Source organism: Oncorhynchus masou, chromosome 10 (genome assembly GCF_036934945.1).
Source record: "Oncorhynchus masou masou isolate Uvic2021 chromosome 10, UVic_Omas_1.1, whole genome shotgun sequence".
NCBI lineage: Eukaryota > Metazoa > Chordata > Actinopteri > Salmoniformes > Salmonidae > Oncorhynchus > Oncorhynchus masou.
In genome coordinates, this window is record NC_088221.1 from 14550329 (window position 1) to 14565058 (window position 14730).

Consider the following 14730-nt stretch of genomic DNA (forward strand, 5'->3'; position numbering starts at 1 on the left):
AATCTAACAAATTCACAACGACTACCTTATACACACAAATGTAAAGGGATGAATAAGAATATGTACATATAAATATATGGATGAGCGATGGCCGTACGGCATAGGCAAGATGCAGTAGATGGTATAGAATACAGTATATACATATGAGATGAGTAATGTAGGATATGTAAACATAATTCAAGTGGCGTTATTTAATGTGACTGGTGATAACTTTATTAAATCCATTTATTAAAGTGGCCAGAGGTTTGTATCTGTATGTTGGCAGCAGCCTCTATGTTAGTGATGGCTGATGATGGCCTTGAGATAGAAGCTGTTTTTCAGTCTCTCGGTTCCAGCTTTGTTGCACCTGTACTGACATCCTTCTGGATGATAGCGGGGTGAACAGGCAGTGGCTCGGGTGATTGTTGTCCTTGATGATCTTTTTAGCCTTACTGTGACATCGGGTTACCTTTCGTGTTACTTTTCTTTTCCAATGTCATGCTGATCAATGGGAAGTTAATAAATAACTGACATTTTTGTAGAACTAAGAAAACCAACAATTCAACGTATAACAATATGAGTACTATTGGAAAGAAGCTTTTGTTTGTTGCTTCCTTTTAAATGAGCAATGCTTACTTGTTAGTAGTAAATCTAACTATTCATCAGAATCGCTGTAATACTTTTGCATTATAATTCACTAGCCAGGATCCAGCTCATCTCAGCACCCAGAACCAACTCAGCTACTCTATACTGTATGTTATGGCTGTCACATTGAGATTACTAGCGAGCTAATCCTCTCCATCTCTCAATTGCCCTAAGGAATCATTAACCTGAACCATTCAGCCTGCAGTTAGACTTTGGTCCACAGGAAGGACTGACTAGGGTTATATAACAGCCTGCTTGCACATGCAGACCCAGACCTAGCAGGGATACACATACTCCCACAGTTTAGTCTGAGGTCTAGCCACCTCTCAGTAGCACTCAGTGCCAGACCTCGGGGAGTTAGTGTCCTTCTCACAACACAGCTTGTGTAACTGAGAGGCAGAGAGGCATGGGTTGGGGGAAAAGTGTTCCTGTGGTTAAGCAGGGGCAGGGGCCGGGGCTGGGGCTGACGCCGGGGCATAGGCTGGGACTGCTGGTTTTGCTGTTCTGCCTAGCCCTGTGTCCAGGGCCCATCCAGGGGGACAAGGTCCTGGTGATGCCTGTAGAAGGGAGCCACTGGCTGAGTATGAAGCTTCTGGTGAAGGAGCTTGCGGCCAGGGGCCATGAGATGGTGGTGCTGGTCCCTGAGACATCCATCCTCATCAAGAGCTCTGACTACCACAGGACTGAGATATTTAGGGTCCCCTTCAACAAGGCACAGCTGGACAAGAACATTGACAAATTGAAGGACGACATGTTCCGCAAGACCCCGAAGGTAACGGACATATTTATGAACGTGCAGGGCCTGATTGACTTCACCGACATGCAGGTGAAAGGCTGTGAGGGTCTTCTGTATGACAAGCCCCTGATGCAGCGTCTGAGAGGAGAAGGGTTCAAGATGATGCTGACCGACCCCTTCCTACCCTGTGGATCCATCATCGCTGACTCCTTCAACATTCCAGCGGTGTACTTCTTGAAGGGGATCCCCTGTGGGATGGAGGATAGGGCTGCCCAGTGCCCCAATCCCCCATCCTACGTACCACGCTTCTTCTCCGGCAACACTGACCAAATGGACTTCCTAGGGAGAGTTAAGAACATGCTCATGTACGGTCTGGAGAGCTACCTGTGTACAATAATGTTTGCTAGCTTTGACGAGCTGACCAGTAGGTACCTGGAGAAGGACCTGACGTACAGGGAACTGCTGGGTCACGGGGCGATCTGGCTGCTGAGGTATGACTACTCCTTTGAGTATCCCAAACCCACGATGCCCAACATGGTCCACATTGGAGGCATCAACTGTGGTAAAAGAGATCCACTTCCAGAGGTAAATCTCTTATAAATACTTCAACTGTGCAAAAAATTCAACTGTGCAGAGCTGTGCACCCTATATCTTATATGGATCCAGGTCCAGAAACCTTTACGGTACATGTGTAAAACTAATTCCACAGATGGCCAAGTGTCTGCGGGTTTTCGCTCCACCTTTGTACTTGATTGATGAATTAAGGTTACAAATTAGTAAGGAACTCCCCTCACCTGGTTGTCTTGGTCTTAATTGAAAGGAAAAACCAAGAGCCCGCAAACACTCGGCTCTCCGTGGAATTAGTTTGACACCCCTGCCTTAATGGATAGATTCACTGCAGCGGCAGTTGTACCACATGACTGGACACAGCTCTCTGTTTATCTACCGACTAGCTTCTCCTCACATTTATACAGCCCACATTCCACTAGCTCTCATTAATGGGACTAGCAAAGCAAACGTCCTCATTCAAAATCTTGTCATACTTCTTCTTCTTCTCATTTGGAACGTTACTCCTCCTACACCGTTTAAGCTAGAAATATAATTAAAACTTTAAAACATGCAGATCGGTCTTTTACACTATCAAAATATATTCTACGGATCAAACGATACAGCTGTTTTAGTAACTGCATTAACACATTTTACCCCATTTTCCCCCCAAAACAACTGACCCCTTCCCCAACAAGTCGGACAAAATTTCTACTACCAATAGTTACAGCTGTTTATCGGAGTTTAAAGGGACAAAAAAGGAACTTGCTAACAGCTTTCTCATGTCTCATCATTGAGCAGCCCAAACAGACCCGTTGCTATGGACATTTACATTTACATTTAAGTCATTTAGCAGACGCTCTTATCCAGAGCGACTTACAAATTGGTGACTCACATATGCAGAGGAGCACATGGTGAAGCTTTGGCAAAAATTATGACAACCACAACTACTGACTACAACCACACAACTAGTCAACACCAACTACTGACCACAACAGCACAACTACAGACCATACTCACAACCACAATCACACAACTACTGACCACAACATCTGACCACAATTACTGACCACAACCACACTACTGACACAACTAATGACCACAACCATAAAACTACTGACCACTACTACTGAACACAACTATTGACCACAACTAATGAACCACACAACTACTTACCTAAACTACTGACCAAAACTACTGACCAAAACTACTGACCACTACTTACCACAACCACTGACTATTTTCATACTGTAGGGTCCAAAGAATCTGCAACACAACCACTGACCACACAACTACTGACCACAACTACTGCTCTTGTCCAGCTCTGTTCCTGGGCATTGCTACCTAGCTCTGGTTCGCATATAATACCTACCAGCAATAATTGTAACTCTTGCTAGTTCAAGCTAGAGACACCAAACCGACTTTCACATGTCCAGGATAGCCTATCCTATCAACCAACCAATCAATCAATCAATACAGATTTTCATCTACCTACATCTTAAACTATAACCAATCACCACCAGTACAACTGCAGAAACTACCACTACTATAATGTATTTCAAAAGCATACATGCTAGCAAACACACCAAATTTTCTTCAGGAAATGTACTTTTCAGTGATCATTGTTAGCCTAAAGAGGTCATCTTTTAGATAGAACAACAGCTAGCTATCAGTAGGTCTGCATACAAACCTATTCTGCGTAGTTCTTCAACAACCATAAAATACTTTTAAAGAGCTGTCATCACTAGATCCACCATCCTATCTCTCTTCCCAAATTGCAGCCTAAAACATTCTAATCATCACATCATCTTTCAACTAAAATCAAACTTAATTTACACTGAATGTTTTACAAAAGTAAATGGTGCACCTATTTATCTGAAACCCAGAGCTTGAATGAGAGTTGCTACGCAAAGAGTGTTGTCCACATGATCCTCCCTTTTATTCCCATTTTATGACAGAAGATCACTTTGTCTTGTCTTTCTTATTTTAGTTTTCACACGCATAATGCAAACTGTAGTTTAGACATTTTTTTGCGATCTAAATGCCCCACAATCCAAAGTAATATGGTTGATATAGTAGTCTATCAAAGTAAATCAGACCAATTATTTTACTACATTCAACAGTGACTATATGTAAGTGCCTTGCTTTAAATAGTAAAGTTACACTTTTCAAGGTTCTACCACTCTCACAAAAAATAATTTTAAAGAGTTAAAGCAAGTCCCATCAATTGCACTTCATGTACAATTACCATCTAGTTTGCCTTGCAATCTGTCAAACCTGGTGTAACCTAGAGTTCAAGCTACTTTCCTGTCAATTGTAAGTATTGTGGGTACTGATAAAAGACGCCAGAGTGCTATGGGAGTCATGCCAAACACAAGTAATCCTGATAATGTTTTAGGGAATATAAAAAGCAATACACCAATAGAAATGCTCCATAATCGCACCCATTATTTTTCAAAAGTTTCCTAACCACGTCCTTCAGCTTGGGTAAGGAAAAAGGACAAGGCAGATAGATGTGCAGGGAAAGTTAAGGTGTGGTTTCTCATATTTTGTAGAAAGAGAAGTATTGCTCAAAATTAACATTGGGGGAATGTCCCTCTCTGTACTACCCTCCATTCTCTCGCTTCTCTAAAGACGGTGTTCAGTCAGCCCTCTGAGCCCTGGTCAAAAATAATGCACTATATAGGTTATAGGGTGCCATTTAGGACATAACACAGTTATTTCCTCCTGGGCTGTGGCCACTATAATCTAACAGAAAAACTGAGGGGCCCTATTGTGTTCTAGTTCCAACCCTACAAACCTCAGGAAGGGAAATTACTCTGCAGGGCTTGTTTTGTGGGGTTAGGGTTGGAGTTAGGGTTAGCTGTGATTGTTATATGATTTATTATGCCTTTGTCTTCTATGAATACAGGGTGTGTTATCAGAGAATGGGCTCCTTTTTCACAACTTCACCTTCCTTCCTTCAGTCAATATTTTGCTAACCAGACCAAAGACTGTTCTAACACTCATGTATTGCTCAACATTAATGTTGGGGGAATGTCCCTCTCTGAACTACCCTCCAATCTGTTTCTTCTCTAAAGACTGTGTTCAGCAAGTAAAACCTGAGTCAGGAACAGCATTGATGTGCCTCAAATGGTACCATACTTCCCATACAGTGAACTACTTTTGACCAGAGCCCTCTGGGTCCTGGTCAAAAATAATGCACTACATAGGTAATAGGGTGCCATTTGGGACATAGCACAGTTCTTTCCCCCTGGACTGTGGCCACTATAATCTAACAGAAGAACTGAGTAGCCCTATTGTGTTCTAGTTCCAACTAGTTGGACAAGTGTCCAAAAAGTTGGACACATTCTGAAATGGACCTGAGGCTTTCCCAACCTGGACCCGATGTACATAAAATAAAAAAATATAGAGACCTGTTCCCAACAGACCCGAGGACAGCTAGACCCATTCCATATAGACAGATCCAGACACATTCCAATCCCGGTGAGGGAAGCAGCAGAAATGTCATTTTTTATTATGAGGACCTGATAAAGCGCGATAGGCTCAGTGTTGCCAACTTAGCGATTTTGTCAATATTTAGCGAGGTTTTAGACCCCTCCTGTGACTTTTATTGGTAAAAGATTCTGGCGACAAATTCAACTACTTACGGGCTGCCTTTGGGGAGTTTTGACACCAAGGGTTTCTATGTTTTTGATAGCGTTTAACTACTTTTTCCATTCAATTCATCCGTAAATGAGAGTGGGAGAAGCTGAGAAGTTCAAGAGGCGGTGGTGTGCAGTGGGAGAGGGGACCAAAACACTATGTCGGGGACCGCAGCTGTGTTGTCGCCACAATGGCAAAACATCATCTAGCGACTTCTAGCGACAAATCAAGGAGCCAATAGCATATCTCACTGAAAAATAGTTGACAACACTGGAGGGTTGGAGAGAGAGGTACCGCTTGAGCAGGCAGGAGAGGGGCAGTTCTGTGAATTAGTGACACATGAAGAAAGGAGGGAGAGACAGCACCAACCACCAACTAAGCCGACTCGCACTATAGTAGACTAAGAGACCATTTGTGCTTGAACCAAAAATATGGTCGGAGGCTCCATATGGATTGTGTGATGCAATGTGGAGCCTTCGGAGGCACGTAGAGGGCAAATTGTGCTCCGTACTGCATTGTCTTGCGCCTCTCAAATGTTGTAATAATGCGGAGGGCTCCGTGTAGCTCCGCATTGACATGATTGGTTGACGGTAGGTGAGGGCGGGAGATCCTGTATAAACAAAAACTCACTTCCTTGACAACTTCCTTCACAACAGCTCTGCCCTGCTCTGCAAAGTGCAAGAAATATAAATACCATATCACCATAACACCTCGATCACACCTATAGCGCGTCGTTGCACAAAATGGTACGCAGCATCATCTGGATACGTGTGCAACAAAAAGTTCAACATGCAGACGTCAGATTGACCACGCAGTGCCTTTAACATGCATGCGCGGATCCAGTTTGGTCAGCGTCTGCATGCAACATCATGTGCATGTTGATTTTATCTATCCCCACCAGAAATGTTCATGTCACGTAGGTTACAATACCAACACCAATTGTGAACCAACTATATTAACACATGAAACATTCATGGACATTTGTAAACCGTTTCAGGAAACTAGACGTACATCATAGGTCACTACCACACAGGAGAGCCGTTTGAACTTAATTTTTTTTTAATCAAAACGTTTTTGGGGGCAGAAATGACTTCTCCAACTTTCATGTGCCTTAATAACAAACTTGTATGCCATCTGTAAATACAAATAAAATTGTTAAATAACAAGCCTAGTTGGTTAAGCCACAGAAAAAGCCAGCAACCTTCCCACTACCCATGACTGTCTGAAATAATAAGTGGGCTGGACATGCCGAGAGATGAGTTTGGATTGGTCAGCCATATAGCAACGCTTCTGTCTATTTGAGCTGGTCAGCTTGTGTAGGGAATCCTGTCTAACGATGCATTTTTTAATGTATCGCGTAGTAAAATTTAACAAAAGACTCGGCTATGCAAGTATCCATTTCAATAGAATGTCACTGCAACAACTGTTTCATAACACTCTCGTCTGAGTGTGCCAGAGCGCAGAATAATTGATGAATTTACAAATGCTCAACACTGGTTGAATATGGCCGGTGTAGGCAAAAAAGCGCAATTAAATTGTTGCCAGGGGCACACTTATAGTCACCAACTCTTTGGATAACATGAAAACAGCCTCACCAGCTCTGCTACGGCGAGTAAAATGGAGTTTGGGTAGGGGGTAAAACTTAAGATGATTCTTAAAGTTATGGCATTGCACACAGTCAGTGTAACCCAGAGTGACTAGATAGAACAACAGGACAAGCAAGCTGTACAAACAAAACAGAAATGACACAGGACATCTTATTTGATGAAAGGGGTTGCAGTCTGCCGTGAAGCGTTCATCCATGTATACGGGTAAGAGTCTAGCTAGTTTCAGATAATATAAATTTCTAATTTTGTCTGAAAGTTGTTTTCATTGAAAGTTAAAGCTTACAGTTAGCTAGCTAGCTGACATTAGATGGCCAGCTCTCTAGCTAGCATTACATTTATGATCTGTGTGTAGTAATGTTATCTCAGAATGCCATTTCGCATTGCTAGTAATAACCTAATGTTAGCTAGCTAACTAGCTAACATTGAACCTGTTTGGTTAACTTTAGCTAGCTATGACAATTGGTTTGTATTGTTAGTACTTGTAGTATGGATTGGGATATGTTGGTATATTTTTTAGCTAGCTAGCTACATGTCTGAACAAAAGACCAAGTTAAAGTTTACTGTTAGCTAGATAGCTGACATTAGATTGCTGGATTGATAGCTAACATTATGTTTATGATCTATGTGTAGTAATGTTATCTGGGAATGTCATCTTCACCAGATGATTACATGACCAATCAAGTTAGCCAGGTGTGTGACAGTGATTACGGCTATCTATTGTATAATAATGCCAACATATTTGTATCTGGAATTTGTCTTTCAGCATCAGTAGAACAAGCCTGACTCTCCTCCACCAAATAATGTACTTTTTACCCCATACATTTTCCCTTACACCCAAAAGTTGTCTTTACACGTTGACAGGAAAATTGTCCAATTCACACACTTATCAAGAGAACATCCCTCGTCATCCCTACTGCATCTGATCTGGCAGACTCACTAAACACAAATGCTTCATTTGAAAATTATGTCTGAGTTGTTGGAGTGTGGCCCTGGCTATCTGTCAATAAAAAATAATAATTGTGCCGTCTGGTTTACTTAATAAGGAATTTGAAATGATTTATACTTTTACTTTTGATACTTAAGTACATTTTACCAATTCTATTTAATTTTGATACTGAAGTATTTTTTTTAAACAAACACCTTTAGACATTTACTCAAGTAGTATTTTATTGGGTGAGTAGTAGTACTTTTACTTGAGTCATTTTCTATTAAGGTATCTTTACTTTTACTCAAGTATGACAATGTAGTACTTTTTACACCACTTTATGTGACTGTGGGTTACAGCATTTATTTCACATGACCTATCAATTTAGACAAGTGTGTCTGGGTAAGCGACATCTAATATTTATTAAATATTTTTATCTGGACACTTTCTGTTTATCTGGAATTTTTCCTTATTGTAGGCTATTACTTTTACCACTTTTAGTCTTAATCTTTACTACACTACTCACTGTTTATCACATGACCTCACATGTGAATCCTTAAAGAAATGGTTGGGGCTGGCTTAAGCGGGTGTGAACTATGCTAAATGGGTGAAGACAAAGGAGAGCTCTCCAGTAGGTACCAAAACATTAAAAATGCCATTTTCTCAAAAGTGAGTTCACAAGTTGATCAACTTTCAAAGCAGAATTACTTTCCCATTGTTCCTCAAAAACGGAGTGCATGATATACCATTTTGAAGCTAGGAGTCTCTACTTTTATCCAATGTAAAAAATAAAAAAGACTACACAATTTCAAATTTTGCTACATAAGACCGATTTTGAGCCGGTCAGTCACATTTAGCTAGCTTGCTGTTGCTAACTAATTTGTCCTAGGAAATAAACATTGGGTTGTTTACCTGAAATGCATATGGTTCTTTTGACTTATGTCCAACAACAACAAACTACACGTACCACACTCCACTCCCGTGAAAAGCAAGAGCAGCAGCATAAATGATCAAATTTTCTCTCTCTTTACTTGCAATACTTGATATGTGGTTGAATGCATTGACTGTAAGTCATTCTGAATAAGAACGTCTGCTAGATGCCGAAAATGTAAATGAACAATTTTCTTGTTAACTAACCCTTCCCACCGTGCCTCAACAGGATCTGCAGGAGTTTGTGGATGAGTCAGGAGAGGATGGCTTCGTGGTCTTCAGCCTGGGCTCTATGGTCTCTCAGATGCCGGAGGAGAAAGCCAAGCAGTTTTTTGATGCCTTCAGCAGGATCCCTCAGAGGGTAAGGACACCTCGAATATGTCCCAAATGGCAAAAATAACCCTTTCTGACCAACACAATCTTTACAGTCTCTACCTCTTCTGTAAATATCAATATATTTTTCTAAATCTTAAAGATATCATTTCTCACTCACAGTTGAGATATCATTGTTTGAAGAAGCACAGTACTATGCATGTTAAGCATGTAGGCCTAATCTCCAATCCACTATTACATGCTGACCAAATCGCTCGCGCCTGTGCCATCGCACGCGTGTTGATTTTGTACATCCACACCAGACATGATCAAGACACGCAGGTTGAAATATCAAAACTCTGAACCAACTATATTAATTTGGGGACACACCGAAAACCATTAAACATTTATGGCAATTTAGCTTGCTGTTGCTGGAATATAAACATTGGGTTGTTATTTTACCTGAAATGCACATGGTCCTCTACTCAGACAATTAATCTACTGATAAAACGGTAAACCAAATTAGTTTCTCGTCATCTCTCCTCCTTCCTTCAGGCTTCTTTTTCTTCTTTGGACTTTATATGGTAGTTGGCAGCCAACTTTACAGTGAATTACTACAACAGACTGGAGTGTGGACGTCAGTTCATCTTTCAATCACCCACATGGGTATATGCTCCTAAAAGCCAATGAGGAGATTTGAGACACAGGACTTGCAGAGCGTCACAAATAGAACCAATTTCTATTTTATCACCTGTCGCGAGCGTCTGTGCAATGATTGAATAACATGCATGTATTTTGCAACGCTCGAGCACGCGACATGTCTGGTCAGCATGTTAGTCTAAACTAAAAACAAGTCCTTTAATTACGTGGAGTTTCAATGGCATTTGCATACTCTCCATTCTTCATATACTATGTCAAGTATCATGGCAAGCTGCAGTTCTATGTTGTTCACTTTGTGTGGAAATATACACTGGAGCTATGCCTTAAAACAATCCAGACACCTTTATTTTTAATTTTTTTTAATTTTACCTTTATTTAACCAGGCAAGTCAGTTAAGAACACATTCTTATTTTCAATGACGGCCTGGGAACAGTGGGTTAACTGCCTGTTCAGGGGCAGAACGACAGATTTGTATCTTGTCAGCTTGTGGGTTTGAACTCACAACCTTCCGGTTACTAGTCCAACGCTCTAACCACTAGGCTACCCTGCCGCCCCATTTATATCCCACTACAAACTGGTGTGCCTTTACCACTATGTCCAGAACTGGCAGATTATTCTATAAGACTTGATTAGGAAGGTAAGCTGTTGTTCTCTGTGTTTTCAGGTGGTGTGGAGGTACACAGGAGTAGTGCCTAAAAACGCTACAGCCAACGTCAGATTGATGAAGTGGCTTCCTCAGAATGAGCTGCTGGGTTCGTTTAGTCTCTCAGTTATAATGAAAACCACCTGGGTTACAGAAGTTACAGATGGGTACTCTTCTGAGTAAACACATCATGCTACTTTGTTGCCATTGTGAAAGAGAAGCAATAGATTCTTCTTCATGGTTTCATGCTCTGTTATATGTTCCATGTTCTAGGCCACCCCAGGGTCAAGGCCTTTATAACCCACGGAGGAACCCACGGTACCTATGAGGGGATCTGTAATGGCGTTCCCATGGTGATGCTGCCGTTGTTCGCTGAACAGGGTGACAACGTACACCGCATGGCAGTGAGGGGCGTCGGGGAGGTGCTCAACTTGTTTGATATCACCTCAGAAAAACTGGTGGAGGCTCTCAACAAGGTCATCAACGACAAGAGGTCAGACATCATGTTATATAATACTAGGAGATACTATGAACTCAAGTAGCAGTGCAAACAGTACAGAGACCAAATCCTAACTTGAGATCTATACGCACATATTGAGATTCAGTGCAAATATAATTTTGTCAGCCATGCATGATTTAAATGAAAGTCTGAGTTCCTCATTAGAATTCAGCCCAAGGTGAATATTGCACTGTGTAGTGTGACAGTGGTTCCTATATTAGCAGTCATGATTGTAAATCCTGTTGTATTTGTCCTTTCTCCCCAGTTACAAGGAGAAGATGATGAAGCTGTCAGCCGTGCATAAGGACCGTCCCATCGAGCCCCTGGACCTGGCCGTGTTCTGGTCAGAGTTTGTGATGCGTCACGGCGGAGCGGAACACCTGAGACCCGCCGCTCACGACCTCAACTGGATCCAGTACCACAGTCTGGATGTGTTCACTCTGCTACTCACTATAGTTCTCATTGTTGTCATCGTCACCGTTAAATGCTGCATAGTCTGCTTCCGCAAGTGCTGTGGAACCAAGAGGACTATGAAGAAGAAAAGTGCATAGCCGTGGGAAGTAGGGGTGTTGAAGGTGCTGCAGTACCTCCTGGTGGTGGGATGGTAAAATTGTAAGAATAAAATAAAACAATTGTAAAACGTTTTTCCGTTGCCTTAATGATATAAATGATTATGGGATTGGGGTAGGGGGGAGAGAGAAAAAAAACATGGGATATTTATTTATGGGCCCCATTCTGCATGGAGAGCTCTCAGCTCCGTTTTGTGAATGGTGTGCTCATGATATGCTCTTATCTACTCAATTGTGGAGGTTTGGAGTTGGACACGCGCTCTGCTGTACGATAGACAGTTTAGTTTGAGTTGAGTCGGGTCTCTCCTTCTCCCCTCTCCCACACTAGGCGCATGAGTTTCTAGTTTGGGAAGCATATTTTCACCATGAACATGCACCTTTATAGTAAAGCATTCCATGGAACTATCCATCATCGCATTTGTGGACTTATGTAAGATAGCCTACTATTCCTAATGTGAAGAGTAGATTGGGTAGTCAATTTAGGCTAATAATATAACTCAAATCGCTATTAAAAAGACTGCAGTGATCAATGCATGAGTGTGTAGTGGCGAAGAGTAGGTCTAGGCTATATCAGATACATTTCTTCTCCTTTCTTTCCGTGTTTATAGACACATTTAATGTTATTCTAATACACCTTATATGACTGGAGACATTAGCAGATTTTTTTTTTTAATACAACAAAAATCATAGGGTAGTATAGGCCTATAGGCTACTATTGACAGTGACAAGAGATCAATACCAACGACCTTGTCTACAACCATCTCATCTAGGCCTATGAAAAGGGGAGACACATTTTACAATATGATGTCCATCTAACCAGGAGGAGGAAATTATTGTCCAAGAACAAGGTTTCAAGTGGTACAGCCCAATGATAAAGAGTGGATAGGCAACACTAGAGTCCCTGGTTCAAATCCAGGCTGAATCAGATCCGGCCGGGATTGGGAATCCCATAGGGAGGTGCACAATTGGCCCAGTGTCTTCCGGGTTTGGCCGGGGTAGACCATCATTGTAAATGAGAATTTGTTCTTAACGGACTTGGCTAGTTAAATAAATATGGACGATACTCTACGCTGGTGCCAATAAGATTCACAGTCCTTTGACTCCCTTCACCTCCCCACACATCTTCCTCTTGTGTTTATCTGATAGGAGTGGAACCCAGTAGGCTCGTCTGCTGCAATTCGTGGCAAGGATCAACAAGTTGTGTGTTCTGAGATGGTGTTCTGCACACCACTGTTGAACTGCACCGTTATTTGTCTGTTTGTGGCTCGGCCCACCTATTAGCTTTTACGATTCCATTCTCCTTCGACCTCTCCTATCAACTGGATGTTTTCTGTTTGTCGCACCATTCTAGGTAAACTCTAGACACTGTTGTGCGTGAAAATCCCATGAGATCAGCAATTTCTGAGATACTAGATCTGGCACACCTGGCACCGACAATCATACCACGCTCAAAGTCCATTAAGTCACTTGTTTTGCCCATTCTAACATTCAATCGAGCAGTAACAGTATGCCCTGATGCCCGTCTGCCTGCTTTATGTAGCAAGCCATGGCCACGTGACTCACTATCTGTAGGAGCGATCCATTTCCGTGAATGGTGTACCTAACAAACTGGCCAGTGACTGTATATTCCTCATAATCAAATCAAATCCAATTTTATTTGTCACATTCTCTGAATACAACAGGTGTAGACCTTACCATGAAATGCACACTTACAAGTCCTTAACCAACAATGCAGTTCAAGAAAGAGAAAATATTTACTCAATAAACTAAAGTAAAAATAGTCAAATAAAAAGTAACACAATAAAAATAACAATAAAGAGGCTATATACAGGGGGTACCGGTAGCGAGTCAATGTGCAGGGGTACAGGTTTGTTATTTTGTACATGTAGGTAGGGGTAAAGTGACTATGCATAGATAATAAACAGCGAGGAGCAGCAGTGTAAAAACAAAGGGAGGGGGGGCGTGTCAATGTAAATAGTCCGGGTGGCCATTTGATTAATTGTTCAGCAGTCTTATGGCTTGGGGGTTGAAGCTGGCACTCCGGTACCGCTTGCCGTGCGGTGGCAGAGAGAACAGTCTATGATTTGGGTGACTGGAGACCTTGACAATTTTTGGGCTTTCCTCTGACACCGCCAAGTATATACGTTCTGGACGGCAGGAAGCCTGGCCCCAGTGATGTACTGGGCCGTACGCACTACCTTCTGTAGCACCTTACGGTCAGCTGCCGAGCAGTTGCCATACTAGGCGGTTGATACAACCGGTCAGGATGTTCTCAATGATGCAGCTGTGGAACGTTTTGAGGATCTGGGGACCCATGCCAAATCTTTTCAGTCTCCAGAGGGGGAAGATTAGTTGTCGTGCCCTCTACACGACTGTCTTGGTGTGTTTGGACTATGATAGTTTGTCGGTGATGTGGACACCAAGAAACTTGAAACTCTCAATGTTAATGGGGGCCTGTTCGGCATATTTAGCTCTATTAAATACAAATGCAAATCATAAGCTGGAGAGAAGGCATTTTGTTACACACAATTCCATTGCACCACTGCTATTGACCTAGATTTTGTCTGACTTGCAAAGTGGCTTTATGATTTCTGTGAAGCAATTTTGTGACAGCAGGCATGAACATAAACATACAAAATGTTGTGAATCAAACAGTATGTGTGGCCAAGCAGGGCAGTTGTATTGAGGTCATGTGATAATGAAGTGTCCAACCCAGAATGCTCAGTGAAGACATGACACTAGGAAATAGGAAATAAAATAGAAGAAACATTTTGGAAATAGATATCCCACAGCTAACATTTTTACTGTATCTTATGCATTGGTGAAGAACTAGTTCTGCTGTCCAAGAGTCCTATTGTTTATCATAGACATTATAAACACAGGTTCAAATAGGCATCTTAATCTGAGAGAAGAAGACATTGTGTGGATTGTCTGAGCTGTGACTGACACAACATCTGATGAATGTGTCTTATCCGGCACACAGTTTTCAGTCGACCCACACACCTTGAATGTCTTGCTGAACATTTTCAACTCA

General features: G+C 41.9%; 2 protein-coding genes across 3 annotated transcripts in view; one reads left to right on the plus strand and one right to left on the minus strand.

Moving 5' to 3' along the window:
• The window catches only part of csrnp3 (cysteine-serine-rich nuclear protein 3), a 67399-nt gene that overhangs the window by 31025 nt on the left and 21644 nt on the right, over positions 1-14730 (minus strand). The gene's annotated exons all lie outside the window — the stretch shown is intronic.
• Positions 881-11771, plus strand: LOC135547190 (UDP-glucuronosyltransferase-like). Its single transcript, XM_064975957.1, has 5 exons — positions 881-1945; positions 9243-9374; positions 10650-10737; positions 10902-11121; positions 11393-11771. The coding sequence occupies exons 1-5, from the start codon at positions 1031-1033 to the stop codon at positions 11676-11678; spliced, it is 1641 nt and encodes a 546-aa protein (XP_064832029.1). The 5' UTR covers positions 881-1030; the 3' UTR covers positions 11679-11771.

Coding starts and splice junctions, on each gene's coding strand:
- LOC135547190 (XM_064975957.1), top strand. CDS start 1,031: ATGGGTTGGGGGAAAAGTGTTCCTGTGGTTAAGCAGGGGCAGGGGCCG. Junction 1,946..9,242: donor AAAGAGATCCACTTCCAGAG/GTAAATCTCTTA, acceptor GTGCCTCAACAG/GATCTGCAGGAGTTTGTGGA. Junction 9,375..10,649: donor TCAGCAGGATCCCTCAGAGG/GTAAGGACACCT, acceptor CTGTGTTTTCAG/GTGGTGTGGAGGTACACAGG.